The 27,001-nt window shown below is 49.6% G+C and overlaps 1 protein-coding gene across 1 annotated transcript in view; it reads left to right on the plus strand.

Annotated features, from left to right (window-relative positions):
• The first annotated feature begins 3,124 nt into the window (after positions 1–3,124).
• The window catches only part of Lpcat1 (lysophosphatidylcholine acyltransferase 1), a 49,925-nt gene continuing 26,048 nt past the window's right edge, over positions 3,125–27,001 (plus strand). Inside the window, exons 1-2 of the mRNA XM_041632226.1 lie at positions 3,125–3,387; positions 23,110–23,252. Of these exons, the coding sequence (XP_041488160.1) occupies positions 3,253–3,387; positions 23,110–23,252 (278 nt within the window). The 5' untranslated portion in view covers positions 3,125–3,252. The remainder of the gene's footprint in view (positions 3,388–23,109; positions 23,253–27,001) is intronic.

Below are 27,001 nucleotides of genomic sequence, written 5' to 3' on the forward strand. Positions count from 1 at the left end.
AAGACACTGCAGGAAAATACAGAAGACCAGAGCTAAAAGTAAAATAAAAAAGTGCCTAAATAAGGTTGGCTTCAGTAATGAGCAGAACAAGCAACACACGTGTAAAAAGACATGGAACCTGCACAAAACTATGCACCGATGTAACCCACCCGCATTCACAGAACTCTCCACCCCAAATGCATAATTACAGGCCATAAATGCAATGAGATCACGGAGCCTGTGTCGGGACCACAAAGGAGTTATTAAAATTAATGGCAGAAATGTGTCTGGCACCTTTCCAAATATTTTGGACATTTCTTTGCATCTAACTAAACAACACATGGGTCAAAGAGACCACCAGGAAAAATAGAGAGTGAATTAAAAATCAAAGGAAAGTAGTAGAAAACCAGCAGGCCAGCGTTCGCGGGACACAGACAAAGCCGCGCTTACAAGAAAATGAACAGTGTTGAATAAGAAAAGTCTGCACTCCTGCCTTACAAAGGCAGTGAAAGAATAGCAAATTCAAGTGAATGAGAGGGAGGAAATAATTACTGCCACTACAGCTATAAAAGGGCTTGCGATATCCACTCAGCCTCTCTCTTGCTATGTGAGGACTTGGAGTCCCCTCTGGGGACACCATGCTCAAGTGGAATCTTGGAAGCAGAGATTGGTTTCTCATCAGATTTTAAACCTGCTGGCTCCTATTTTGGACTTGGAAGTGCAAGAGAATCATTTTCTGTGTCTTATAAACCGCCTATGTTTGGGTGTTTTGTTACAGTGGTACAAAGGGGCTAAAACAGAGGACTTCCCACCTTCCCCTCCGATGTACATTCATCTGTGAGCAGGATTGGCTCCCTTGACAGCCACTTCCTTGCCTTTGTGTCTCATCAAAACCTGATCTAAACAACTCATTTCCTTCCCCCAGCCTCCTCCAAACAAGCCTCATTGACCCAAGGATCCACTGTGGGTTTCCACCAGGCCATGCATCTCATGGGGCTTCCACAAATGCAGGCCAGGGCAGGTAGCTAAGGCAAGTCCTCTCCTAGGACTCGAACACGGATCCTGCCTGGCCTAGTCACTCTGCATTGACTGTGGAGCTGGGACAGGGTGCCCAGGGTGTCCTTCTCACCTCATCCTCTCGAGGATTTGTAATGTACTTCCTGGGGGTGTGAACAAACAGCTGTATCTTCTCACAGCCCAGAAAGATAGAAGTTCAAGATCCAGGTCTAGGCAATTCTTCCTGATGTCCCTAAGGGAGAACCCTCCCAGCTCTCTCCAGCTCGGATGGCTGAGTAGCCTATATCAGCAAAAACTCTGTTCTTACCAGTGCTCCCCCCCTCCCAAGCGCCTGTCTCCTTGTTCAAAACTCCCACTTATAAGGACATCAGTAATTCTGGATGGGTCCGGCCAACCTATAAGATTCATCTTGATCATCTGCAAAAAGGTTTCTTCCCACATAAGGTCACCTCCATAGGTACTGCATAGCAGAACTTTGTGGAACACACTACAGTTCACAACATACTCTAACAGTTCCCCAAGCCAAGAGCTTTAATTGGACTTCTGTTCATCTCAATAGGCATTTCTCTTACACACTGTCAAGCACACTACACACACACACACACACACACACACACACACACTGTGTAGCTATTTTGATTTTTGAGACGGGTCTCCTTATCTAATTCAGGCTGGTCTGGAATTTGTAATCCTCTTACCTCAACTTCCTCACTTGTGCAATTACAGTGATGAACCATCACACTTATATCAAGCAGGTAACTCATCCTGCCCTCTGTGGCTGGAGGACCTGGGCTAACACACTTACAAGACGTCCACAATCTTGAGACCCAACTTTGAGGCTACAGGAATCCTGACGCAGGACACCCTCAGGTCTCTTTGCCTACAGACTTTAGGGGGCACCTAGACAGTCTGTCTTCCTTAGGGTAAAGATCTGTATGCAAACACGCCTTTTGGTCCTGGGGTTTTCTTGACAAGGAGCTGAATGTCCTTAGACGCTGCACTCTTGTGTCTAAGGCTAGAGCAATGAGAATTGAAAGCTAGGGTCAGTGGAATGCTCATGGCTCGGCCACAGGGCAACACAACAGAGCATTAAGCCTGTTCATAGTTCAAGGGCCTCCACAGGCTTCGTAGCCCAGAGAAAAAAGCTGTGTGAACTGCTGTTTCTGCAAGGCTCATCTTAGAGCAGACAAAGAGAGTCTCAAGGTGAAGGAAGTCAGGTGTGGAATACAAAATGAAGCTTTGAAGGGACAAGACCTGCAAGTGCACTTTCCTCCTAGCCAACTTCTCAAAACACAGAACAGGGCTCAGCCTGGTCCCCACTTGTCAGCAGGTATCAGAGGCTCTGGTCACCCCATGAACAGGCTTCTGTGAGAGGATGTGGTGGGGTCTCAGAGCTCTGGTATCCACGGGAACACAGGGCTTTGCAGGAGGTAAGACAGGAAGCCGAGGGGGTTCAGAATTCGGCAGAACTTGGCTCAATCTGGTGACTGAGGCTGGACCCTCAGTCTCCCACCACCTGCCTTTTGAGGGTTCCACGATATACAAATAAATACACCTGGTATTGCTACAAAAGACATTTTTTGATCAGAAAGCTATTTTGTGTCCTGGTTAAAAACAGTGATACAAACTACAAAAGGCATTCAGGGAGTCAAATGTATATATTTTAACAGGAAGGCTATTTTGAGCCCTAGTTAATAGCGTAACACAAAGTAGGGTCCCCCAACGCAACCATTTCACCCACAATGGCGAGTGATAGATTACAGTGGTTAAGGGAAGGAAACTGCCTGCCAGGACAGTGCTGCGCAGAGAAGCGGGCCTGGCACAGTCTCGGGTCGCTCCGAGAACCTCTTTCCAGGGTCGCAGGTGCGGGTGCAGGCGGGCTCAGATGCGTCGGTGGGGTCCTAAGCGGCCGCTGAGCCTACAAGCCTCGTTTCTGTGGTCCAAATCTCAGGGTCTCCCCACTCATGGGAAACCGCAGGTTGCCCCAGGTTCTAGGAAAGCCCATGAGCCTCGAGCCGCGCAGGCGCAATCATAGTCCAGAGCGGTCGGGGCGGGGCATCCCGTTGGCCCCACCCACGTCACGCCGCCCCTCCCGCGCCTGCGCCTCCGGGCGGTCGCGCATCCTCGGCCCTCTCCCGCGCGCTCTGCTGCTACCTCTGCCGCCTTCTGCTCCTCTGCGCTCGGCTCTGCTCCGCTCCGCTGATCTCCGTCGGCTGTGTTCCGTCTGCGCCGCTCGGTGCTTAGGCGCAGGCCGCCATGAGGCTGCGGGGCCGCGGACCACGGGCCGCCCCCTCCTCCAGCTCAGGGGCAGGCGACGCGCGGCGGCTAGCGCCCCCGGGGCGGAACCCCTTCGTGCACGAACTGCGGCTGAGCGCCCTGCAGAAGGCCCAGGTGGGTTCTCCGCGTTGCTTCTGTGCTCTGCCCAGGATGCGCCTGGGATGCGGTGGGGAGGGGCTGGGCGCCGCCCGGTCCTTGGAGAGCCGCGCCCCTCCCCTGCAGCACCCTTTGAGCCCGCGCCAGGGTCCCGCTTCCCGCCGCCTGCGCACATGCTGACTTACACCCTCTGTGGTTTAGGTACCATCCCCTGAACTCCATCCCTTGAGCCCCACAACCTCATCCCGGGCCTGGCGCGGGTTCCCGCCAGTAGGAGGCCTGGTGGTGGGCGGAGGGCGGGGGGTTGTCCCTCGCGTCAAGCAGCCCCTTTTGAGCGCCTCCGCACAGTTAGGAGGCCGACTGTGTGTCTCGGTGGCCTAGTGCCCGAACCTGGATGGTCCTCTTGTTCAGCAGCGGACTGCGAACCTCTTGGCATAACCTGGCGGGAGGATTTCCACATCCATGTTTGCAGATTGTTTCCTGTGTCGAGTACACTATTTCGGCTGTTAGTAACGCTCCCTGAGGTGGTTGTGCCCGGAATCAACTTTATACAACCTAGTTCCCACGTGAGAGGGAACCGGTGTGCTGCGGTTGGTTGGTGGGAACCTGGATCCAGGCACAGTTACCATCTGTTCCTGTGGCTCTCCCTGTGAGACCTGGCACGCGGAACCTCTCCTACTCTGGGACCAGATCTGTGGTGCTATGGTCACTTTGGGGGCCTTTCTTTGCTTAATGAGTAGAGCTCACGGTTTCAGACGTCTGTGACCCTGTGGTTTATAGGCTGAATAGTATTTCCAACTGTGAGGAACCAGCTCTGAGAGGAGATAGTGTTTTTAAATGTGTAGCTTATCAGACGTAATATTAAGGTGAAGTCTGTGAAGCCCGTTGAAGTTGTCACTTTCCCAGGCAAGGGCTTCTTCTCAAAGCCTCTAATGGGGTTGGTTATCACCCGTGGGAGCTTGATGGTCGACAGAGTTGAACACGGAGAGGGGGGAAGGCAACCTTCATATCAGGCCCCAGGTCTTACCCCGTTCCCTGCTTGTATCTGGAGCCAGACAGATATGAGACAAGGCAGCTGCCTGTGGGACTCAGCAAGGCTGCTATCAGTTGGTCCCTACTGCCAGGGGCTGTGCCCAGCAGGAGGACTTAGGGTACATTCATCTCTGAGCCTAATTATCCCTCTGTTCCATTCCACAACCTCCTACCCTACAACTCTTTCCAGAGTCACTTGTGGAACCAGTGGGTCTTCTTCTTCCTCCTGGATCTGCTGCTTGGAAGCCTAACTGAGATTTTCATCTAAGGGAGCCTTGATCCCTTCCTTTGGATTTGGGGGCTCCTCCCTAACCAATTCCATTCTGGTTTACCCTACCCCAATCCAACCTGGTCACCCTGCTGCTGCTCCACTCTGGTCATCTTAAACAACCCATCCCTAGTAATTCTTTCCAATCCTCACCGTATTAGCCTGCCTCTACCCCCATCCTGATCTGGTCTGCCTTATTCTGTCCTGTTGCCTTTCTGTTCCTGCCCCTCCCCTTTCTACTCAGGCTGCATGAAGCATCTTCCTCTCCGAAAGCTAGCTCCTCACTCCTTATGCACCCGTCCTTGCTGCAATCTTAACCCACTTTGTTTGATTTTAGGGCCAGGTCTTTTTTGTCCAAAAGCATGTGCCCATGAGGCTCTGTCCAGAACCTTGGTGTGTATAACTGTTTGGGCGTCTGCAGCCTGTGGCTAAAGAACGTATTTGTACTTGTCCACAGAATTCTCTGCTATACATCCCCCAAGCCATGCTTTGCAGAGCCTTTGCCTGTATGGAAGGCTTTATTGAAAAGTTTTTCTAGAGGGTAGATGGATAAGCCGTCAAGCTTCCCTTTCTGGAGGAAGTCCCTTAAGTCTGAAGCTCAGACACTTCCTACTCCAAGTGACTCTGAACTGCCCTGGGAGGGGTAAGTATATAGCTTTGGATTAAGGACACACAAGCCACCTCAGCCCCTAGCAGCCCATCTGTCACTTAACTACAGATTTAGCAAGCAGCTTAAGCATTTAGTGGACAGAAAATAACAGGCTAGGATCTGCACACTGGAGTCTGACGAACTCGCCACTTCCTGTTACAGCAAGGATACAGATGAAGGGCAGGCCCTAGAAGGGTTTGGGCTGTCAGCTAAGATTCTTCGCAGTTCGCAGTTTGTTATTTTTGAAGTCATAAAGTGGTTTTCTGTCACAGGGTTTTTGGGGTACTCCCCATGGACTCTGTGGTACAAGCATTTCCCGTCCCAGCTCTGATGGGTTTTCCCAATTGTGAAATTTAACTAGATCCGAGTTTGCTTCCTGGACAGCAGAGCCACCCTCTACTAGAGCCAATCCTAGTATGATGCAGGTTCGGAAGCGGCTGCAACCCCACCACCCAAGCCCATCCCAGAGAAGGCGATGGTGTGGTCAGGCAACTGACAAGTCTCTTCCGGCAGGCTGTCCTAGTGTCTGAGTTAAGGTAGAGCACAGATGGGCTGTCACTGTGGCCTGTCTCCCATAGGAATGGTGATGCCAGAGCAAAGTCCCGACAGCACACATCCTGCCTCTCCTGCACATGACTCCAGGCCCCAGGCATATGGGCACAGGGAGGTGCCGCCCACTGGGCACCTGGACACTGCAGGAGACCTAATAAAGAGGGGTGCTCTGTATTTAAAAGGTCCTGTTGCACACCAGCATGCTGTGTGGGGTGCAGGTGTTCTACCGACTTCTGGACTAGGTGAGCACTGGACTGGGGAGATTTATGGGAGGGGAAGAGAGACACTGGACCAGCTGGCTTGGCTACACAGTGCTTAGCCCTTCCAGGAATGCTTGGAACCAGTGTCAGGCTTGGAATGCATACTTCCTGCAAGAAGCATGGCATCTGACGGCCCACCTCTGTTGGTGCCTGTGTGTCTCAGGAAGACCCAAGCTTGTTTCCCTGACTTTTGTCTGACTTTTGGTCACTGTTAGCTACAGCCCCTAGACTCGTAGAAGGCCAGCCTGAGTTCCTGTGTCACAGATGAGGTCTGAAGTATCAGGTGAGGTTCTGAACTATCCCTGTCTCCCAACAGTGTGGAACCTTCGTGTGGATGTCTGCCTGCTGTTGTAGGGAGCCCTCATCTGTAGCCCACCTGTAGTCCTAATGTTCTAGATAGTGGTAACCAAACAGTGGGAGAGATGGTGTCCAGGGAAAGGCCTAACTTTTATAGCCTTGTAGAATTTGGGCTTTTAGCCTCATGCGTGTTTATTTATATGTGCATACTTTACATGTAAATGTACACTTTTGTTTCTCAGCTGACTGGAAAGCACATGTGTGTGCAGTAAGTAGTTAAGGCACGGAGCCCGTTCAAACCCAGTGTCAGTCACTATGTCAGCTTATAAGGGGCAGCAGGTATCTTTGCTGTCCTCACTGATTTGGTACTGGTGTGTGTGTGTGTGTGGTGTACATGAGGCCAGAGGTTGACATTTGATTGTTTTCATCAGCCCTCGCCTTACATTTTGAGACACAGTCTCTTACTGAAGTTGGTATTCACCAGTTCGGCTAGACTGATTGGTTAGAAAACCCCAGAGAATGTCCTTTCCACCTTCCCAGCACCGGGATGACAGACACCCACTGCCACCACTAGCTTTCATGTTGGTGGGTGCTGGGATTGAACCCAGGTCTTCCTGCTTGTGCGGCAAGCACCGTACTAGCTAGACCATCTGCCCAACCCCAATCCTTCTGCAGCCCTTAGTGTTAGCAGTGGCCGCTGGCTTTTGTCCTGCTGTTGACTGTGCTCTGTGCTTTTCTGCACACACAGCCTGGTCCCCATATAAGGCATAGGTAGAGTGTCATCGTCCACAGCACAGCTGGGAGCTGACCCTGGAGAGCCTCCTTTCACTATGGCCTTGGTCATAGCACCCAGCAGAGTCCAGCAGAGCACATACCTTTGATAGTATGAATATAATTTGAGCCTTTTGCTGCCTGGGGCTGGCCTGGAGATTGTTGTAATGTCAAGGCCTACCCCCTCTCCACAGCATCCAGGGCTTGGTTCCCTACTGGATGTAGCTGGTGTCACAGTTTCCTCCACAATTGTTTAGGTGCTAGTGTGCCAGGGGGAACCACAGGCTGGTGTCTTATATTGTGTTCTTTTTCAACTGCAGCTCCAGCCCTTTCCAATTAAGTCTCTTTCTCTCTTTCTCTCTTCCTTCCTTCTCTCCCTCCCTCCCTCCCTCCCTCCTCCTCCTCCTCCTTCTCCTTCTTTCTCCTCCTCCTCTTCTGTTTCTTCTGCTTCTTTTCCTTCTTCTTCCTCTTCCTCCTCCTTCTGTTTACATTGAACGTGACCCGTTCCAACTACAAGTGCTCAATGAGTCAGCTGTGTGACCCTTGGTCATCACCACTCTTAGAGAAGTAGCAGTGACCTATACCTAACCTCTGAAATGCACTTAAGAGTATTCAGCCTAAGGGAAGCTGTGGTTCCTGGAACCCCAGGTCAGCCACCAACCCTCTAGGCCTGTGCCAGTTTTGTGCAATCAGGCCCCACTAGCAATCTCCGTAGGCTGGTGCACATTGCAGCCTGATACTTGCAGGACAGACATGGAGCCCGAGGCTGTTTGCAGGCTGCTCCTGGAGGCAGCTCTCCTGTCAATATCTCCTTGTGGCAACATGTGCCAATGTTGATGTAACTGTGTAATTGAATTATCTGTTTCTCATTTTCTTCTGTTTTCATTTTTCATGTGTGTATGCATGTTTACCTATGTCAGGTGTGAGCATGTAGGGGTACATGCATGTGGAGGCCCAAGGATCATCTTGGGAATCATTTTTAATAGCTCTTCCACCTCTTCCAGTGAAGTAGGGTCTCTTAATCATATCCACGGCTCAGCAATGTGGTCAGCTTGGCTAGTCAGCTCACTCTGGGGAATCCCATCTCTGCCTTAGGAGGCTAGAGTTACAGCTGAGCTGCTACACTTACTGGGTTTCTCTTGGGTTCACGGAATCTCAAACTCTATTCCTCATACTTCAGTGGCAAGCACTTAATCAGTGGGCCATCCCCCTAGCCAGCATTTCTTGTTTTTAAAGATTGAGAACTTTGTGCCTTAAATAGTGGCCTTCTAGACCCAACCACAGACCCCAGACTTGGGGCCCACCTGCTGGCCTTATCAGGCACTGTGTCCTGTGTGTCCCTTTCCCCCATGTAGCAGAGTGCCCGTAAGCCCAAATATCTACATTGTTTGTTCCCCGGACTTCCTTTCCCAGGCCTATGAAGCTTGCGTGTTGAGTGTTAGGGAAAATCTTATATCAACTCCCATCTCTTGAAGCTGCATTCCAGCATGCCTGACCCAGTGATCCAGGAAGACTTACCTAACACGAACCCAGTTGATATCTGGTTTCATTGACCGTAACCCAGGGAAAGTACAGCCAGCCCAGATGACCAGGGCTGCCACTCAGCACTCTGTCCTTGTGGGTCTGCTGCAGTACTTTAGAGTATCCTTATCACTCCTGACTGGAATTCCTAACATCTCTTTTGTTCCTCAAGCCTGTAGTCCAGATGTGAATGATGGTGGAAGTAAGCCCAGAGGGACGTACCCAGTGTTGGAGAGGGGATGCACACGTACAACGCAGATGTGAATGATGGTGGAAGTGAGCCCAGAGTGATGTACCCAGTGTTGGGGAGGGGGATGCACATGAACGCCAATAGTGTGATGAGGCCCATATCATATTGTATTGCTATGGCAATTTTCTAATGCGTTTCCATGCGATAGCCCTTCAGCATGCTATATGGACCACTGTGGGAGGTACTAGCCGTGCCTTAACCTGGGACCAGCCACTGGAGTAGGCCATTTGTCTTGGAGACAGCTCCTTTCCTGAGCCACCACAATACTGTTCAGTCCTGTCTGCTGCTGTTCAGTCAGAAGAGTGACTTATTTTCCCCAAGAACTCATTTGTCATCTGCAGGCTTTCCTCCCCCCCCCCCCATCTACAGGCTTTTTTAAACCACAATTTAACTAGTAGACAATAGAGCTGGACTAACCTAAAGTCTGGGAGGATAAGAACTGACTCTTGCCCAGTGATGGAGAGGAGATCATGTGCTGGTCTGTGTGTAGAGATCGATGCCTGTGGGCTAGGCTCAGGCTGGATCAGGTAGCAAGTGCCATACTTTTCAGGAGTCTCTTAGGGTCTTTTTGCCTACCAAGTTATCAAGTAAGGGGACAGCTGTGGACAGAACAAACCCTGGGTCCACTGGTCCAACAGGAAATCTCTCACCTGCAGGAAGGGGTCCTTGATTACTTTGTCGTATGTCCTGCCTGTTCTTTGACTTTCTCATACAGCCTCAGAAGTCCCCAAAAGCTCAGACCCCTCCTGAACTGACTTTATCTTCCCCTACTCTTCAGAGACCTCTTCATTCTGGCCAGCACCATGAGACTGTGTACCTCCTGTGGTCAATGAGGTGGTAACCTTCCCTCTAGCGGCATGGGGTCAAGTCAACTCTACCCTTCAGAGGAACAACCAACCTCAGGGACACAGTCCCTGTGGTGGTGGAAATAGGAATGGTCCCCATAGACTCATGTGTTTGAAAGCTTGGCCCACGGGAAGTTTCACTATTAGGAGGCGTGTGTCATTGTGGAGGTGGGCTTTGAGGTCTTATATGTTCAAGCTATGCTTGGTGTGGTACACAGTCTCCTTCTGTTGCCTGTGGATCAAGATGTAGAATTCTCAGCTCTTTCTCCAGCACCATGTCTACCTGCACACTTCTTACCATGACAATAATGGACTAAACCAACCTCTGAAACTGTTAAGCCAGCCCCAATTAAATGTTTTCCTTTATAAGAGTTTCCATGGTTATGGTATCTCTTCATAGCAGTAGAAGCGCAAACCAGTCCCAATACACGTCCTTCCCTGTCCAGCTAAAACAAATATGATGTATATACGTGGTATAGACTTGGTGGTATTTGTGGTCTTCATCGGAGGACTCAGAGCGTGCTAGGGGCAGGGGTTCCCACCCACAGAGGTTGTATAAGCTTCCCTTTTACCAACATTAGAGCATGTGAGCCGCCTCCTTCCCAGATAACCTTCCTGTGAACAGTGAAAACAGCTAGAACACCCCTGGGCTTGAATCTTCTGATTCCCTCGCTCAGCCGAAGACAGTCACAGATTCAGGTGGGTCTTTCTCCCGCCCTCAGCTGAGTTCTGACCGCGCAAGGAAGATGGGACCAGAGTGAGTTCCTACACAGCTCTCAGGCCTGTCTGCCCCGCTCATGGTGGACTTCAACTATTGATGCCCTCCTAGGGGTCCCCTCCCTGTGTTGTCTGATATGTGTGGTCCCAGCCCCCATGATCACTGACCTAGAGGACACATTGCTGTGGAACTCCCCCTGCATCTCAACACTAGGGTTGGGTTCATCCTGAGCCCTTTCTGGCTGGTGTCCCTAGGCAGGGCTTCTATGTCCCGGACACTTCCAGGAAAGACTTGATGAAGGAATAGTGTGTTAATACGCAGGCACTTCCCTGCCAACTCATACTGGAAGTACCTCTTCTTGGAGCCACCACCCTCAGCAAGCAGGGGCAGGGGCAGGGGCAGGGGCAGGGGCAGGATCTGTGGGAGCCCGTAGAAGCAGGTCCTTTAACTCAGGTTCTCTCTGGTCCCCTGAGGCCGGACTGTTCGCCTATCAGAAGCTGGAGCCTCCTCCAGCGTCACATACCCTGGGAAGCTGTTGGCGGGGCTCCTGCCTCAGTTCCACCTGATCCTGGTAGCCTTGGGCTGTTCGCACACGTGGTACTGAGTGCCTGGAAAGCTCTCTTGGAAGACTGTAACTATAGGGAGTCCTGCCCCTGGTGTTCCCTAAAGTAGGTCAACTGCTGCTAAGTCTCTGCAGCTCTGGAGAGGGACTTAGAACCAGTTTCTGGTTTTGAGTCTCATTCTTAGGAGGTAGTGCATATAGCCCCCAAATATATGTCTTCAGGACTTTTCTGTTTTGGCAGAGCCCTTGGGTGGAACGCCACCTTGGCAGGACCCCAGCTTCAGTCTGTTATGCTGTAGTGGTTTACCTCTTAGACTACAAGATTGTCAGAGCAGAACCATGGGGACCAGAGAAAGGACAGAGCCACTCCCTGTCACACACGCGCGCGCGCGCACACACATACACACACACACACACACACACACACACGACGTGTGTTAACCATCGCATGTGTAATAGGAAGGGTGGAGAAAGCAGCCCAGTCAGAGACCCCTGAAGCCAGATGAGAGGCTCCCGTCATGCCTGCCAGGGTGCTCCTGAATCAGAGAATAAGCATTGTCCTGGTATGCTGCTCAGCCTGGGCCTTCCCACCCAAGAACTCTGCACTTACTGCTCCTTGTGTGGGACACTGTCATCTGCCCATTTTCTCCAGTCCATCTGGAGTCCTGTAGCCACTGCAGAGGCTGTCTACACATGTGCTCTGTGTGCCCTCTTCGCCTCCTGCCGCACCCTCCCTCACATGCTCATCAAGGCAGATGGGATCTGGTCGGTGTAGTTCTTGGTCATATCAAGTAGACTTCGACATCACAGGTATCGATATGTGTCTGGTGAGTGCAAGTCAGCCTTCCATCATATGTCTCTGTTTAGTCTCATTACCCATGTGTTAGCACAGGGGTCTGCCAGCAATGAAGTTCTCTACTGGTCTTTTAGGATGCCGACTGTCCAGGCAGCCTGTAAGAGGCTGGAAGTGGCTCCCAGCTGAAGGAAGATAACACAGTCTGGCCAGAGGGAGGGGTGCCTAGGAATCTGTATCTATAAGACACAGGGCTTTCTAAGGGCTGGGCATGTTCTTGACTTTGAGCATAGCTATAGGGCTCTCAAAGCCCAGAGGCCTACATAAGGAGGCTAAAGAGTAGAGTTAGAAAGATCTTGTCCAGTCGGGCGGTGGTGGCGCACGCCTTTAATCCCAGCACTTGGGAGGCAGAGGCAGGCGGATCTCTGTGAGTTCGAGACCAGCCTGGTCTACAGAGCTAGTTCCAGGATAGGCTCCAAAACCACAGAGAAACCCTGTCTCGAAAAACAAAAATAAAAAAGAAAGAAAGATCTTGTCCATAACCCTCTCTTGGCACTTGGTCTATTTTACCCTCTGGCCTCAGGGGAATCCTCCCCTAACCCCTGCCGTAAGGGAAGATAACTGTTTCCAGTGTGATCATTTCTGAGATGCCTGCAGCCTGGGTGTTTAGGGTGTTACTTCTAAACTTATCTATGCTCTTGTATTCTTTGACACTTCAGTGTCTCTGATAGAGCACGTTCTTGGGGGTTCCCAGGCCTGCACTTACTCCCCCCATGTGTGAGTGCTTTGCTTCTTCCCTGCCAAAGGCTGCACTGTGTGATTATGGAGCTTTTCCCCTGACTGCACAGGTGTTAGTTAGGGCCATGCCTGGGTCCTCCTGCTGAGATAGACGGCTACACAGCCTACACTGCTGTGTGTGGGGCTTGCATAGGGTGAAGGTTACCTGTCACATTAGGAGACATGGTGACATAGCGTGGTGTCGTTACCTGTGCCGTGGAATCTGCTGAGCTAGATGGATGAGCAAATGCTCAGTGGACACCAAGTCCCAGCACCTGCCCATAGGAGCACAGCTGTGAGCAGGGAATGGCCAGGTGGCTACGTACAAAACGGCCTGTGGAGACCCTAGTGGGTAACCAGGGTGACGTCCTAAGTCCTTGTTTGTTAAGTTATGGAGTTCCAGAGCCATCTCGGGGCCTGAGGTTTTCTTGACTTAGCCCTTCGCATGCTCATAGGGCGTCTCCAGCAAGAGGTGTGTTCCCAGTCTGTGTTGTAGATTGCAAAAAAGTCAACTATGTGTGGTTAGCCATGGGGAAACATGTGCCTGAGACAGAGTGATCATCCCCCTTGCATCCACATGAGCAGTGTGCCCTTCTGTAGCCTTACTTAGTCCTCAGCCTTCCATGGTCACACACCAGCGTCACCAGGATCTAGAGCAAATGCCAGGATGTTGTGGCACCACCCCAAGGGTGCTCTCCCTAATAGTGCCATTTCTGTCAGTGAGGCACTATACACAGGCCTGAACTGGGGGGATCCAGCTCACCGAACAGCTTCTGGGATCTTCCCACCAGACCCACAAAGGTTGGTGAAAGCCATCTACCCAAGGTTAGTCAGCTCTCCATAGTTCCATACTGGGTACTAGACTGATGATTCTGTAAGACCAAAGAGGCTGTGAGGAATGTTCAACAGCGGTGTGTAGTAGGGATAGCCCTCTAGGAAATCACTCCTAATGGCCCATGTGGTTCTGAAGGTGTTTCTGTAAGTTTTGAGTGTTTCTCCCAAAGACAGGCTCACATCAGTCTACACCGAGAACCGTCTGGATTGCTCTGATAGGCTGAGGCTTTACTGGGCAGCCCTTGCGTGGACCTGGTGTAGACCTGGGGAGTTGGGACTGAAGGTTTGGAAGAAAAAATAGCTCCGTCTTAGAAAAGCTATATTTAATTTTAGATTTGAGTGGGAGAACTAAGAAGCACTTATAAATAGCCGTAGGCACAGCCTCCGAGGAGAGTTCTGGTGGAGACGTGGACGCTGGCTGTGCACGAACATCTGAATACTCCAGTCCAATACACAACTGGGAACTAAGGCCATCATGACAGGGACATTAACATGTTAGTGAGAAACGGGTGAATGAACGCAATGTAAATATGGGCGAAAGATTTAAATAAATGGGCAAATCACAGGAGAAACACAAACATCCACCAGACAGTATAACTGCTAAAGCCGTTCTTCAGATGTCCCCTGTGCCCTGTATCAAGCCTCATCTTGGGCCTCTGGGGTGTATAGGATACTGAGCAGTGGGCAGGTGCTATGGAATTGCTTTTGCACAGTGGCTAGTGTCAGATGAGCCTGTTTGATGGAGCTGTTTGTGAAAAGATAAAACTGCCCAGAACAGCTTAAGTATCCTCGTCCTCTTCTAGCTTCTGTGTGGCAATAAGCTTTGGTTCTGAACGTGACCATTGAATGCTCCCTGCCTCAGAACCGTGTTCAGCTAGGACAGAGTCACTCTGGACCTAATTAAAGTATTGGGGCTACACATAAGGCAGGAGGTGCCTGTTGGCTAGTCCGTGTATGTGCTTCTGTGTGGTCTGGATCTAGTTGAAGTCACCCAGGCTTCTGGATGGCTGCGTGGTGTTAAACACTGGACTGTGGACTTCAGCAAATGTGCCTTGGGGTTCCAGCTGAGGGTTGTGTGTGGGATTTATAATGCTTTTTAAAGCCTGCCTGTACTTTAAAAGGAAAGTGTATCTTAAATTGTGTGTCTTTCTTGTCTAATTTGGGGCAGCGGGCTCTAGTAGATAGGTTTTAATGTTCACACTGCTGTTAAGAAAAATCCACATGTGTCTTTTAAAGAGGTATCAAGGATTTATTAAGATATAAAGGGGGGGGAAATATACTCACGAAATATACTTCCTCTCTCTCTCTCTCTCTCTCTCTCTCTCTCTCTCTCTCTCTCTCTTCTCCCTCTGACCAGATAGCCCAAGGTCATGGATAGAGCAAAAACCTAATACCCATTGCTCCAGACATTGATCATTAGTTCCTGATTTGGGTTGTTGGCCCACAGTTGACCCCAGGGCTAATTTTCCCAGGTGTCTCAGTGCCCTAGAGACATCCCTGTAGTTTTTACCTCTCATCTCTGATGCATTTGGGAGGTCCATTGCCATATCTTCAGAGCCTCATCGACTACCAGCCTACGAGGATAGCTTTTTTGAATGCCCAAGAACCATATCTGCCTTCCCTTCTAGACTTATGTAAGTCCTTTCAGGACAGCTTTGCTTACATCAGGGCTCTGACCTAGACACCTGCTTCTGGCTCCTGTCTGGTACTGAATGTTTCACCCATTACTTCTTGTCCTGGGGTCATACAGACCAAGGACATGTGACATTTGCAGCCTTGTTTCCACCCCCTCCTTGGCCACTGTAGCTGTCCCAAACCCAAGAGCCAGAGGCCCATCTTGGGCTGTGTTCTGAATTTGTTTTATAGGAGAAATCAAAAGGAGCTGGTAAGTGAGAAAGACAACTGTGGCTGTTTGTCCCTCAGGTAGGATCTGTGGGACAGGACAGCCGTACCCTAGAGAAGGGAAGCTGGGAGGAGGGAGGACTCAGCCACCATGCTGGTGACTCTTACTTACTCTGCTGACCACAGGGGTCAGGAGGTCCAGGGTGGTGTCATTGTGGTAGTACTGGCCCTGTGTCAGAGATGGGTGCATCCCGAGAAGGGCAGGGGTCCCAGGACCTGATGCCTGTTGTGTCCCCAAATGGTTTCTCCTCTTGCTTGGCCTTGTGCTCTGGTCAGCTGCTGCCTTGTTTCACTCCTGGCCAGATTCCCCTCATTTCCTCCCCTCCCCCTTTGGTTTGAAGTACAACACTTCCTCCCAGATAAGATTTTATTTGTCCTCTGTGGGCAGGCTGGTTCAGTGGCGTGAGGGTACATGGTCAGCTGCCCCATCTCTGTTTCCTACTCAGGGTAGCCCACCTGAGTTTCTCATTCCCCCTGGTGTGGGTGAGAGTTTAGGGCAGTTCCTCTTGTTTTGTATTCAGGCTTCTTCCTGTGGTTGCAGCAGCCCTTCATTTGCATATCATCTCCTCTAATCCCTGAGCAAATCTCCTAGCTCTTACCCTGAATTTCTGGGTGAGGAAATAGCATGTGAACCTCGGGCTTCTGATACATCCCCTCAGGAGCTGGTAGCAGGTCTTTGACACCAGGTGCTTTGGTGACACTCTGAGAGTGATGGCTAGCTCCCTGTTACAGTTCTGCATGCCCTGACTTGGATGTTGGTTCATTGCTGTGGTTGGTTCATTGCGATGGTCTCAGTTAAGTTGCTGGCTGTGTTGTAGCACTCCGTCCAGTCTCTGTATCCTGCAGACTGCTGCACCTGTCAGGGATTCCCCCAGTTGGCCATCTCTGTGACCCTTGAGCTATGCTTGCCCCAAATGCTGAAGTCATCTAGGCCGCTGGAAAGCCATCTCTGTTTGTTTCACCATCTCTATGCTTGCTGCCTCGGATCAATCCTTGGTGCTTTGTGTAGCTTGAAGCTCCACCCTCAGCCAGCCCACAGAGAACCCAGACTCACCTATCTTCCAGTGGTGCCCCTGGGGTGGCATCCAGCTCCGCTGCCACCAGCAACAATAAAGTTGGCAGTCTCAGACTGTCTCCATGATCGATGGAGGAGTACAACTCCCCCGAGTACAAAGCTCACACACATCCCCACTGAGCATACAAGGCCTGCATCACCTTCCGCACGGAACCATGTAGCATGAAGTACTGGATGCTCACTTGTCCTGGAACCTTCCAGGCTTTTCTTCACGGATCACAGAAGTTTGCCCAGTCAGGTGGGATGGTGACTTCTTAATAGAACTGGAACAAACTTGGTAGTCAGAGAGAGACCTTCAAGGCTGTGGGACTATGGAGACTCAATGTATGGAAGGGCCTTTGCCCAAATACTGGACAGTGAGGCAGAGAGAATGACCACCGTCAGAGTGTTTGGACACCCTCTGCCAGTGGCTCTGGGTCATTTTGGTACCAGCCTAGGGCAGGGACAGAATGGGACCTTGTCCATCAACCTAGTTTGGTTGATATCTGCCCTAGACAAACTGGGAGAATTCTAGCAGCCTTCCAGGAAGGATTGCTCATGAGAGTGTCTGATTGTGACCCTTGGTTGGTTTTTCTAAGGAGTCAGAATGTGGGCCAAATTTTTAGTACTATAGTGTGTGCATGCATGTGTGCATGCATGCATATGTGAGTGGGAGTGGGGGGTTGCTGTACAGCATGCTGTGGAGATCAGAGGACAACTTGAAGAAGTTAGTTCTCTCCTTTCACAGAGTAGGCCCTAGATATCAAACTCAGACTGTAAAGCTTGGGCATCTTTACCATCGAGACATTCTGTTGGCTCTCAAAGATTATCTGGCCTCTGGTTTTTGCCTTGTTGGTCCTCAGGACCATATCCTCCTGGTTTCGCTCTGTCTAGCATCCTCCCTAGTCATTCTCCAGGCTGAGCCTTGTTAACTGCCCCCTACATTACACTTTAAGCACCCTGTTGTCCTCTGCTTTGCCCTAAGATTCTCTCTCCTCTTTTGACGTATGACAGGATTCAATCTGTCAACTGCTTGAGGAGGGTGTAGGCAGGGTGAGCCTTCAGGAATGAAGTGTCGCCAATCTTGAGCACATCTGAGTCCTAACTTTTGGGCAAATTGACCACAGGGGAGGCTGGATGTCCCTGGGAGTCTTTGTGAAGTATTTTTAAAATAAGATAGAAGCATTGATCCTAACACAAGTCCAGAATAGGTCACCAGCTGTTCCTATCTAGTGAGCCTAAGCCACACCCACAGCCAGCCATTCCTCGGGCACCTTCTTGGAGCCCAGCTTTGTAAAACATCTGGAGGAAGTGAGGGCTCCAGAGGTTCTCAGCAGGTAGGCAAGTAAGAATCACCCAATGGCCCACAGATTATTGCTGGAGCTTGTTGGGTACCTGATCCCAGCAGCCAGGCAGGGAGTCTCTGTGTGTGATCACCGCTTGGTCACTTCACTCCAGTTTATCCTTTTGGATTTGTGGTGCCCTGCACAGATGGATTGGTTCGGGATGCACTGTACACCACCAAGAAGCTTTCTGCTTCTACTCACTTACTATTAAACACTCTGAGAAGAAACAGCAACTTAGACTGTGCGCAAGGCAACTGATGCCGTCTTCATCCATGTGGAGGATGTCATGTGTTTGCAGATGTCCTCAGAAGTCCTGCTAGTTTCCCCTACAGTAAACACACGGGTGTTGGCGTGTACTCTGAGGAGAACTGTCTATGTCAGCTGTCCCTGCCAGACTGACTCAGGGTGAAAGGGCCTGTGCTGGCTGCTTGTGGTGTTAGTGCTTCATGCTGGAGCACCTCACTCTAGCAGACTCACTCCTTGTTACAGGCCGCTGCATCAGGATGGCCCCACTTACATACAGAATAAGAATCCTTGCTGAGCAGTGGTGGCGCACCTTTAAAATCCCAGAACTCAGAAGGCAAGGCAGGCGGATCTGAGTTCGAAGTCAGCATGGTCTGCATAGTGAATTCCAGAACAGTCAGAGATGTTACACAGAGAAACCCTGCCTCAAAAAAAAGGAAGGGGGGGAGGAAAAGAAAAGAATCCCTATCTTAGCTACCCTGGCCACCAAGACAAAGTATCATGGCCAGCCTGACCATGATGTGTCATACTCAAGTGTTACAGAGCCAGCTTCTTTTGAGGAGAAATATGGCATTCTGGGTTCACTTTGACCTACTTTTTCTCCATCTTGTCAGTAGCTGTAGCGTGGCCACAGACTGGGTGGCCCAAACCACAGAACAGTTCCAATGAGTAGGGGCAGGAGTACTCCAAGAGTCCCTTCAGGCCTACAGTGGACACCTCCACAGTATCCTTGCTCTTGGGAGGGGCAGGGAGTTCTCTAACTGACATTTTACCTGTCTTCTCAGAGCACTGATCCTAAAGAGAGTCTCTGGTGGTCACGCTGCCTCCTACTTGGGCCCCAAAGCCTGCTTATCCTTCTTTGCTTCAGACCTGTGTCTATAGGAGACTTCCTGGAGAACAATCCTCATGGGAGGGGTACCCTAGGTCTCCGTGTCCCAACTGTGACCAGCTTCATATATAAGAGCTGTATCTACCAGGGGTAGTGGTGAGAGTGGAGTGTGTCTGTGTATCCATGAGTTCAGTGTGTGAGAGAATGTATGTTCATGTTATGGGTAACCTTGTATGTGTTATATGTGTATACCAGATGTACATGTATAACCATGAATGAGTGTGTGTTCAGTGTATGTGTGAAGGTCTGACTGTGTGTAAATATGTATCCATGTGTCAGTGTATGTGAAAACATGTGTGTTCAGTGTGTGAATATGTCTACATTGTGTGTATGTACATGTGTACTGTGTATATGTGTTAAATATTTGAATGTCCACATTGTCTGTATTGGTATTTATGTGTATCATTGTGTACATGAATATTTGTGCATATGTATATTTGTTTAGTGTATGTATGAATGTGCCCATATCGTATTTATTGGTATATGTATATGCACGTATATCTAATGTTATGTGTTCAGTGTATATATGAATTAGACTATGTTTGTACATGTGTATCTATATGTATGTGTACAATGTGTATGTGAATGTGTCCATGTACATACTGGGGTGTGTGTGCACATGTGTTTGTACCTCTCTCTGCCAGTGGGTATGTAAATATGTATCGTTCTGTGTATGTCTCTGTGAGCTCATGTATGTATGTATGCTATAGAAGATGCCCTTGAGTATGTCATGCCCCAGCCCTTGGTCCCATTGATGCATCGCAGCTCTGTCCTGGCCTGTGGGCTCCTGAGTTCTGCCATTTTTTACTGTTCCTATATTTTGCTACAATAGATACTGGGGTTCAGTCCACACTTTCTGCTCTTTTTCAGACCCAGCCTTATACAAGGAGACTAGGTTTGTTGGGATTGTTATGAAGTGGCTGCTGTTGGACAGAATTCTTCTGTGGAGGCAGGTCATAGCCCTCCTCCCAAGGGGGCCCTCAAAATCTAATTTAGACTGTCTCCTGTGGTGCTGTGATGGACTGTGTGTGTATACAGTCCTGTTCATCTAGACTATCTCTCTCTTAATGGGTTGGTTTGTTATAATCAACCCTCAGAGGGCAATTGAAGTCAACACAGCCCTCAGGCCAGTGTAATTCCTTACTGAACTGTGGTGCAATTACTCCCTTCTAGCTCACAGGCAAGATGACCACATAGTTTGCCTGGCCTGGTACCTTGAGAGTAATGTGGCTCTTTATAGTGAGTAGGGTCTCCACTTTCCACAGCTGGACTTAGAAAGGTGGGGCTGTGGGTACCAGCATTAGTGGCCCTACACCTGTGTCTATAGACACATGGAGCCCAACCCTTTCACTCTTGGGAGCATAGCTGAATCCTTTACTCCGTGTCCCTCCCCTCTTTCATTCGTCCTATGGCCTGTACCAGGCTGTCCCCTCATTTATACTCTTAGCCAGCTCTTCACTGGCCAGTTCCTGTACAGGGTATCCAATCTGCTAACATACTGTCTCACTGCTGGACAGCCATACTGCATGTAATTTTTGTAAAATGGGCTCTGGAGACTTTCCCATACCCTTTATAAGTTGGCATCCAGCATGGCACTGGGCCTCGTGGGTGTGGAGAGTGGACTCCTGTCTCCCTCCCAGCATCTTACCAGCACCCTATGCTCTTGGTGTGGGCAGAGCTCTTGATTTCATAAGCTACAGCAAGAAAAGGTGCCTGGGGCTTTAGTAGAGAGGCGGCCCTGCCTTCCCTGGTGGTGGCCACCCACACCTGGAAGATAGTGTGTTTGGAAAGTTGTCAGGTATTTTGTTGCTCTTCATTCTAGTCTGTGTCCAATACTTTGTTGCTCTTCATTCTAGTCTGTGTCCGATACATTGTTGCTCTTCATACTAGCCTGTGACCGATACTTTGTTGCTCTTCATTCTAGCCTGTGACCGATACTTTGTTGCTCTTCATACTAGCCTGTGTCAGATACTTTGTTGCTCTTCATTCTAGCCTGCCTGTTCCTGAGTCAGATACTCTGTGGCTCTTCATTCTAGCCTGATCTAAGAATGGTCCTCGTGAATGCCTAGAACTTTCCTTCTCCCCAGACCCCATACCATCACTACCAGATTCAGCTACTCTGGTGTCTTAGCCTTTTGGCTAGCTGCTTCCTTTGTTGTGTCTCAGAAATATTGATCTCTCCTACGTCTTTGGTCCTCTGAGTCTGTTCAGACCAGTTTGCATCCAGGTGGGCACTTATGAAGTAGGGACCAGTGGCTAGGCTGAGAATGCATGAAGATGGCAACCTGTGGAGATGTTGGGAGATATAAGCAAAAGGTACCGTAGTAGGTTCCAGAAAGTTTGTGGCAGGCCCCGCTAGTCCTGCCTTGCTTACCTGGGGAAGGGTTCCCTGCTCCCTGGGATACAGACAAAAGCTGGAAAGCCAGCAGTGAGTAAAGGTGAAGGCGGACTATAGAGGAAGCTGGTCCTGATGCTTGAGGCCTCTCGACCCTCCCCAGTATGTTGTACATCACCATAGTAAGCTGTCTCCCCAACTTCGTGTACCCCCACACTGCACTGCTCCCCTCTCCGATGCAGCACACCATTCTACAACAGGTTTCCTCCCTGGCTCACACTCACCCTGCATACTGAACAATGCTGCAGAGACTCCCTCCTCCACTCTCAAGTTTGGTGTTGTTGGGAAGCCTGCTAAGGGCTTCTAGGAAAACTCAGGGAAAATAAATAAGATTAACCCAGGGAGAAAAACATAGTTTGCAAAGCGGGGATCCTAGAATCTTGGAAGCTGCAGCCAGCTAGCCAGAGATGTGTCAATGGGAAGTGCCAGTTAAAACTGCACGGGGTCATTGGGGGATTGATTATAGGAGTCTTCCCTGAAAGTCAGAGAAGGGTTGTTCCAGATCCGTCACCGGCAAGCCAGCACCCCTAATACAAGCCCAGACAGGTAGCCTCCCGACACCCCTAACACAAGCCCCATCATGTTACTTCCTAGCTAGCATTACAGGCAAAAATTTGACATCGGAGAAACCCTGGTCACAGCACTTCAGTATGTTGCATAAGAACAGGTAGTATGTCCCAATAGAGACAGGTGAAGTGGTTTATGTTCTTACCTCCAAAGACATCTCCTGACAGCCCACTGCTCTATGAGATGTCAGTACATAATCATTGGTCCCAGTGAATGAACTGTGTATTGGAGCAGATATTGGTACCTGGATCTGCCTTGCCCTCAAGGCATAAGTGACTATTGGGCCTTTAAAAGGTGTGAATGCTAATTCATTCTCAGTGTCAAGTCCACACTGATTTCTAAGGCTGTGAAAATGCCTTCCATTGATGCAGCATTTGGCTCTGCCCAATGGAGCTGAACTGCCCACCGCCTGTCTTCCAAATTCAGAGCAACTGGCAGCCACCTGGTCCTGTAGCTTCCTGCTGCCCTGAGGTGAGCACTGGTCAGTGAACCATGCTTCCCTTGGGCTCTGGCCTTCCTCCCAACTTAATCTTGCCTGGAGAGGTGCCCTGAGTCCTCTGCTGTCTGGTCCAAGGTTGGTATTACAACTCCACGCAGCACCCTCACTACCTCATGGACATTTGGGACTTCATATACTATCTCTGCACATCAGTAATTTGTGTATGTGCATATGTGCATGTCAAACCCAGAGGTCAGCCTCAGATATAATTCCTTAGGCACCGTCTGCCTTGTTTTGAGACAGGGTTTCTTACTGGTCTGGTACACACCAAGTAGGATAGGCTGGCTGGTTAGTGAGACAGCCCCAGGCTTCACCACACCTAGCTTTTGTACTTGAGTTCTGGGGTTGAGCTCAGGTCCTCAGCTCTTTCAGAAAGCACTTTCCAGACTGATATATCTCCCCAGCCCCGCCTTAATGATTTGAGGGAGAGGCAGGAAGGTATGATCATGTGTTGAGCGAGCTGAAAGCCTGGCTCCAGCTTAGAGTGCTAGACCCTCTGGTGGATATGGCATCAGAGTGAGAGTAGAGCCAAGTGTGCCCATCACACTCTGCCATGCCATTTCCTTGAGTGTCTTTGTCAAGAGTGAGAACATGGGGTCTACAGCGATGGCAGTGCACTGGCTAGCTGTGACCCGGCTCTGCAGGACCCCAGGGTGCAGGTAGCTCCAACGTGTTCTCAAACAGGCGTGCTTAAAAAATAACACCTGTCTTCCCAGGTGGCTTTCATGACGTTGACGCTGTTCCCTATCCGGCTCCTGTTCGCTGCTTTCATGATGCTACTGGCCTGGCCCTTTGCACTTGTGGCCTCCCTGGGACCGCCTGATAAGGAGCCAGAGCAGCCCATGGCCTTATGGAGGAAGTAAGTAGCTGTGTGTGTGTGTGTGTGTGTGTGTGTGTGTGTGTTGTGATCCTTGTCACAATGTTACTGGGCTCAGTCAGTATGGACCTGTCTCTCCCTTTCTAAGCATGCTTTATTGAGACCTGTTGTTCACCAGGGATTAGTGCTATCTTCTTGCTGTTTCTATTGAAACCAGCTTCTCCCTGCCTGCCTCTTCCTCTGGTCCTGAGGCTTCATCTTCAAGGTTCTGCGAGTCATGGGGCTGTTGTACCCATGTCCCAGAGCACAGAGATCCTCCCACCACCATGGCCTGCTGTGTTCCAGAACCTCTTCTGTCTCTTGACAGCCTGAAGATGAAAACCAGAGCTCCCAGGTGACCCTCACTCAGCTCTGGAGCTGCTGGTGGGAGCTGGGGAGCGTATCCTAAATGGACAGCTCTCAGGCTGAGTTGACCCAGCACTACAGTGATACAGGTCCCTGCCTCAACCCCCACAGTGTGGGTGCTGTGGGCGGAGAGAGCACATCTTCTGGGTATACTTAAAGCAGTTTCAAGGGGAACAGCTTTTGAGTGTCGGGTCATGGTTGACACTGATCCTGCCCACTCAGGGTCACTGAAAGTAGACAAGCCCGCACTCTTTATACCAAATCTCACTTTCTTACCAAACTTGGCAAAGCTGAAGCTCTGGCTGGCACACAGTCCAGGCTTCCAGAGTGTTGGAGACTGTTGCTGCAGGCTGGGTCTCTCTTAGACCTGAGCTAGCCCCACTTTTAAGTGTTCGATATGAATGAACCTCAACTGTGTGAAGATGAATATGTTGGGAACAGAGCCAAACTGAAGTGCCATTAAAACCACAGTACAAGATGCTATAGACACTAAATATTTTCTTGTGTCTTTCCACCTGCCACAGGTGCCTTAGCCAGCACTCTAAGAATGCTCTACTGTTGTCTCTAGAGCTCCCTTTGCCGGCTCAGAAACACAAACAAATCCTTGCTGGAGATGCTGGCAGAAAGGTCTACAGGCCAGATTGGCTGCTGTGCAAATAACCTTTTCCTAGAGCATGGGCACCCCAGGGCTTCTTGCACAGAGGGCTGAGTTGTGTGGGTGTGGGGGGCTCTGTGACCCCAAAGCCTAAAATATCACAACCTGATACTTTGTGACCTGAATGTTCACTCAAACTTCTCAGCCTTTCTTTCTTGTGAGGTGCACAGGATGTTTGTTAAGGAGAGACTTCAGCTCTCTGGGTGTCAGGTTCCCATCAGATGATGGTGATCATGCAGTGTGGGTGTTGAATGAGGCTGGGCATCCGTGAAGTTGTTGCTTGCTCTGTTTTTTGTTTGTCTGAGATTTCCTAATCCTCTTTGAACAGCATGCTTTATTGTGACATCCTCTAAAAGGATTTTAAAAACCCAACATAACTATGAATTTGGTATGATATAAAACCAAGCATGCCAAATCTAGGCCAAACCAAATCCTGACTTTGAGCTTGCTGAATGCAGTTTGCTTGTGTGACAAGTGTCAACTCTTGGTGACAAGCCGCTGAGGATGTTGCCATGGCTCTGTATGCTACCTGCCTGGCATCACAAGGGCCTGATCACCCTTCTTTCTCTCTTCCCTACACCAACTCAGAATCTCTGAGCAGCAGGACCATCTTCAAAGTGGGTGACTTGGGCCTTGTTCCTGGCCTCCATGCTCCCTTGAGACTGTCCTGTATGCACGCTCAATGAGCTTCTGCAAACTAAAAAGGGCAACAGCAGACTGGTTCCAAAAGCTCTGTCCCTGTGTGTCCAAGTCACTCAGTCTGTTAACAGCTTCTTTCACTGCACAAATGTGATGTGTGTGTTTCATGTGCATTGAGTGAGAAGCTGAGGTTTCTTATGACCACAGTTTCCTTTGAGCTTTGTATGGTCTTTGTCAGCTCAGGGTGCATTCCATTCTATGTGAGAGAGAAGGATGTGTTTATGCTTGGGTATATATGTGCATGTGTATGTATGTATATGTATGTGTATGTATGTATATGAGTGTATGTATATGAAGCATGTACATATATGAGTGTACACAAATGAGAATATGCATGCATGTGCCTATTGGAGTGTGCATTTAGATGAGCATATAGATGGATATGTGTGTAGGTACTGGAGTATATTTGGCATGTATTTGTTGATGTATGTGTGTGTGTGTGTGCACCTGTTAGAGTATACATGTGCATATGAAGATGAGAGTATCCGTGGAGGTATTGGAGTATGTGTGTACAGGTAAGTGTGTTGGAATGTGAACATACATGAATGTGCTTGTTGCACTATACATGTATGTAGATAAGAGCATGCAAGTGTGCCCATGCTGACATGTACGTATGTATAGGGTGCATACATGTTGGTGAGAATATGTGCAGGAGAGTGCATGTATGTGTGCACAGATTTGATTGTGTGATTATGTAGGTTGGATTATATATAGATGAGAGTGTCATATGTACAATATACACGTGTATACTGAACCTGCATGTACCGCGCTGTGCCTCCTGAAGCCGTAGACACCATCATTTGGTATCTATGGGAACTAAGTGTGTTTGTGGCCCCGGGCACTCCTGAAAGGAGACGTAGTGATGTTATGGGTGCTTCTGACTCCTGAAAGGAGACGTAATGATGAGCTGTGCAGCTAGAGTGGGGCAGAATCAGGAAAAAGCGGGGTTTAAAATAACTTACGTTCTGCTGAGTTACAACAGCAGATCCATTCAGCCTCAGACGGCGTTACGTTCGCACGGCAGAGCTGTTGTGAACAGATTGGTGTTAGAGACGACTTTTTTTTTTTCCTGGATGAAGTTGGTAGCATTCAGACGTTCTTTAAAATCTCAGGCTTTCAGTGACTGACACGGGTTTACAAAAGATGCTTCTTTCAAGTTTCTTTCAATGCACACTGTCGTGAAAATCATACTGCTGCCTTTTGATAGTACTGACCCTGAACTGGTTCTTCTACCCGCCAGAGTAAGTACAGGGGTGGGTCAGGCAGCTAGCAGTCCAGGTCCTCTGCCTCTGATCCTCAGCCCACAGGCAGCTCCTGGGTTAACCGTGAGATTGGAGGACCGACTGTCTTACCCCCACCCTCAGAGAGGAGTCCCCACATCCTGGGTATGAATACAACTTCCTCTGTGTGCAGAGGTACAGCCACATCCTATGATTTAAAGTTTTTAAATTACACACATTCTTTGCTTTGCATTTGGACTGTAGCCTTTTTTTTCCCCCTTGAGTTTCAGTATCTCCATTTCTTTCTTGTGGCAGAAAGAGTGTCAAAATCCCAAATTCAGCCTCAGTTCCCTAAGCCCTGTGGTCAAGCCACACTATGGGCTGGTGCTTGCCTCCTGGGGCATCCGAATGACCCGCTGTTTGGTCTTTCATTGTTGTTGTTAAAGAAGAAGACTTTCTGGAGTGTCAGGTTCTCTTCCCAGAAAGAGGATTTGCAGGAGGAACTCAGACTAATTGATTAACTTCTGACAGCCAGCTTGCTCTCGCTTGCCTGGCTTTCTGATTGGCTGAAGTATAGCATGAATGTCCTCCTGGAGAGTGTTGGTCTAGGGGCTCATGCGCCTGTGTTTGGAGGCAAACAGCTTATATTCAGAATCTTCCTTTCATCCTGTGCCCAAAGCCCCAGGTCTTCTTTAGCACTGAGTAAGCTATTTAGCCCGGATTCCATCTCTCTTCTCCTTCATGTTCCTGTAGCTTTCTTTCCTGGCCTTTACTTGACCTCCAGCTTTGCCCAGAGCTCAATGTCCTCCTTG

Source organism: Microtus oregoni, unplaced genomic scaffold (assembly GCF_018167655.1).
Source record: "Microtus oregoni isolate MIOR12 unplaced genomic scaffold, Mior012 000040F_ref0000088, whole genome shotgun sequence".
NCBI classification, from domain to species: Eukaryota; Metazoa; Chordata; class Mammalia; order Rodentia; family Cricetidae; genus Microtus; species Microtus oregoni.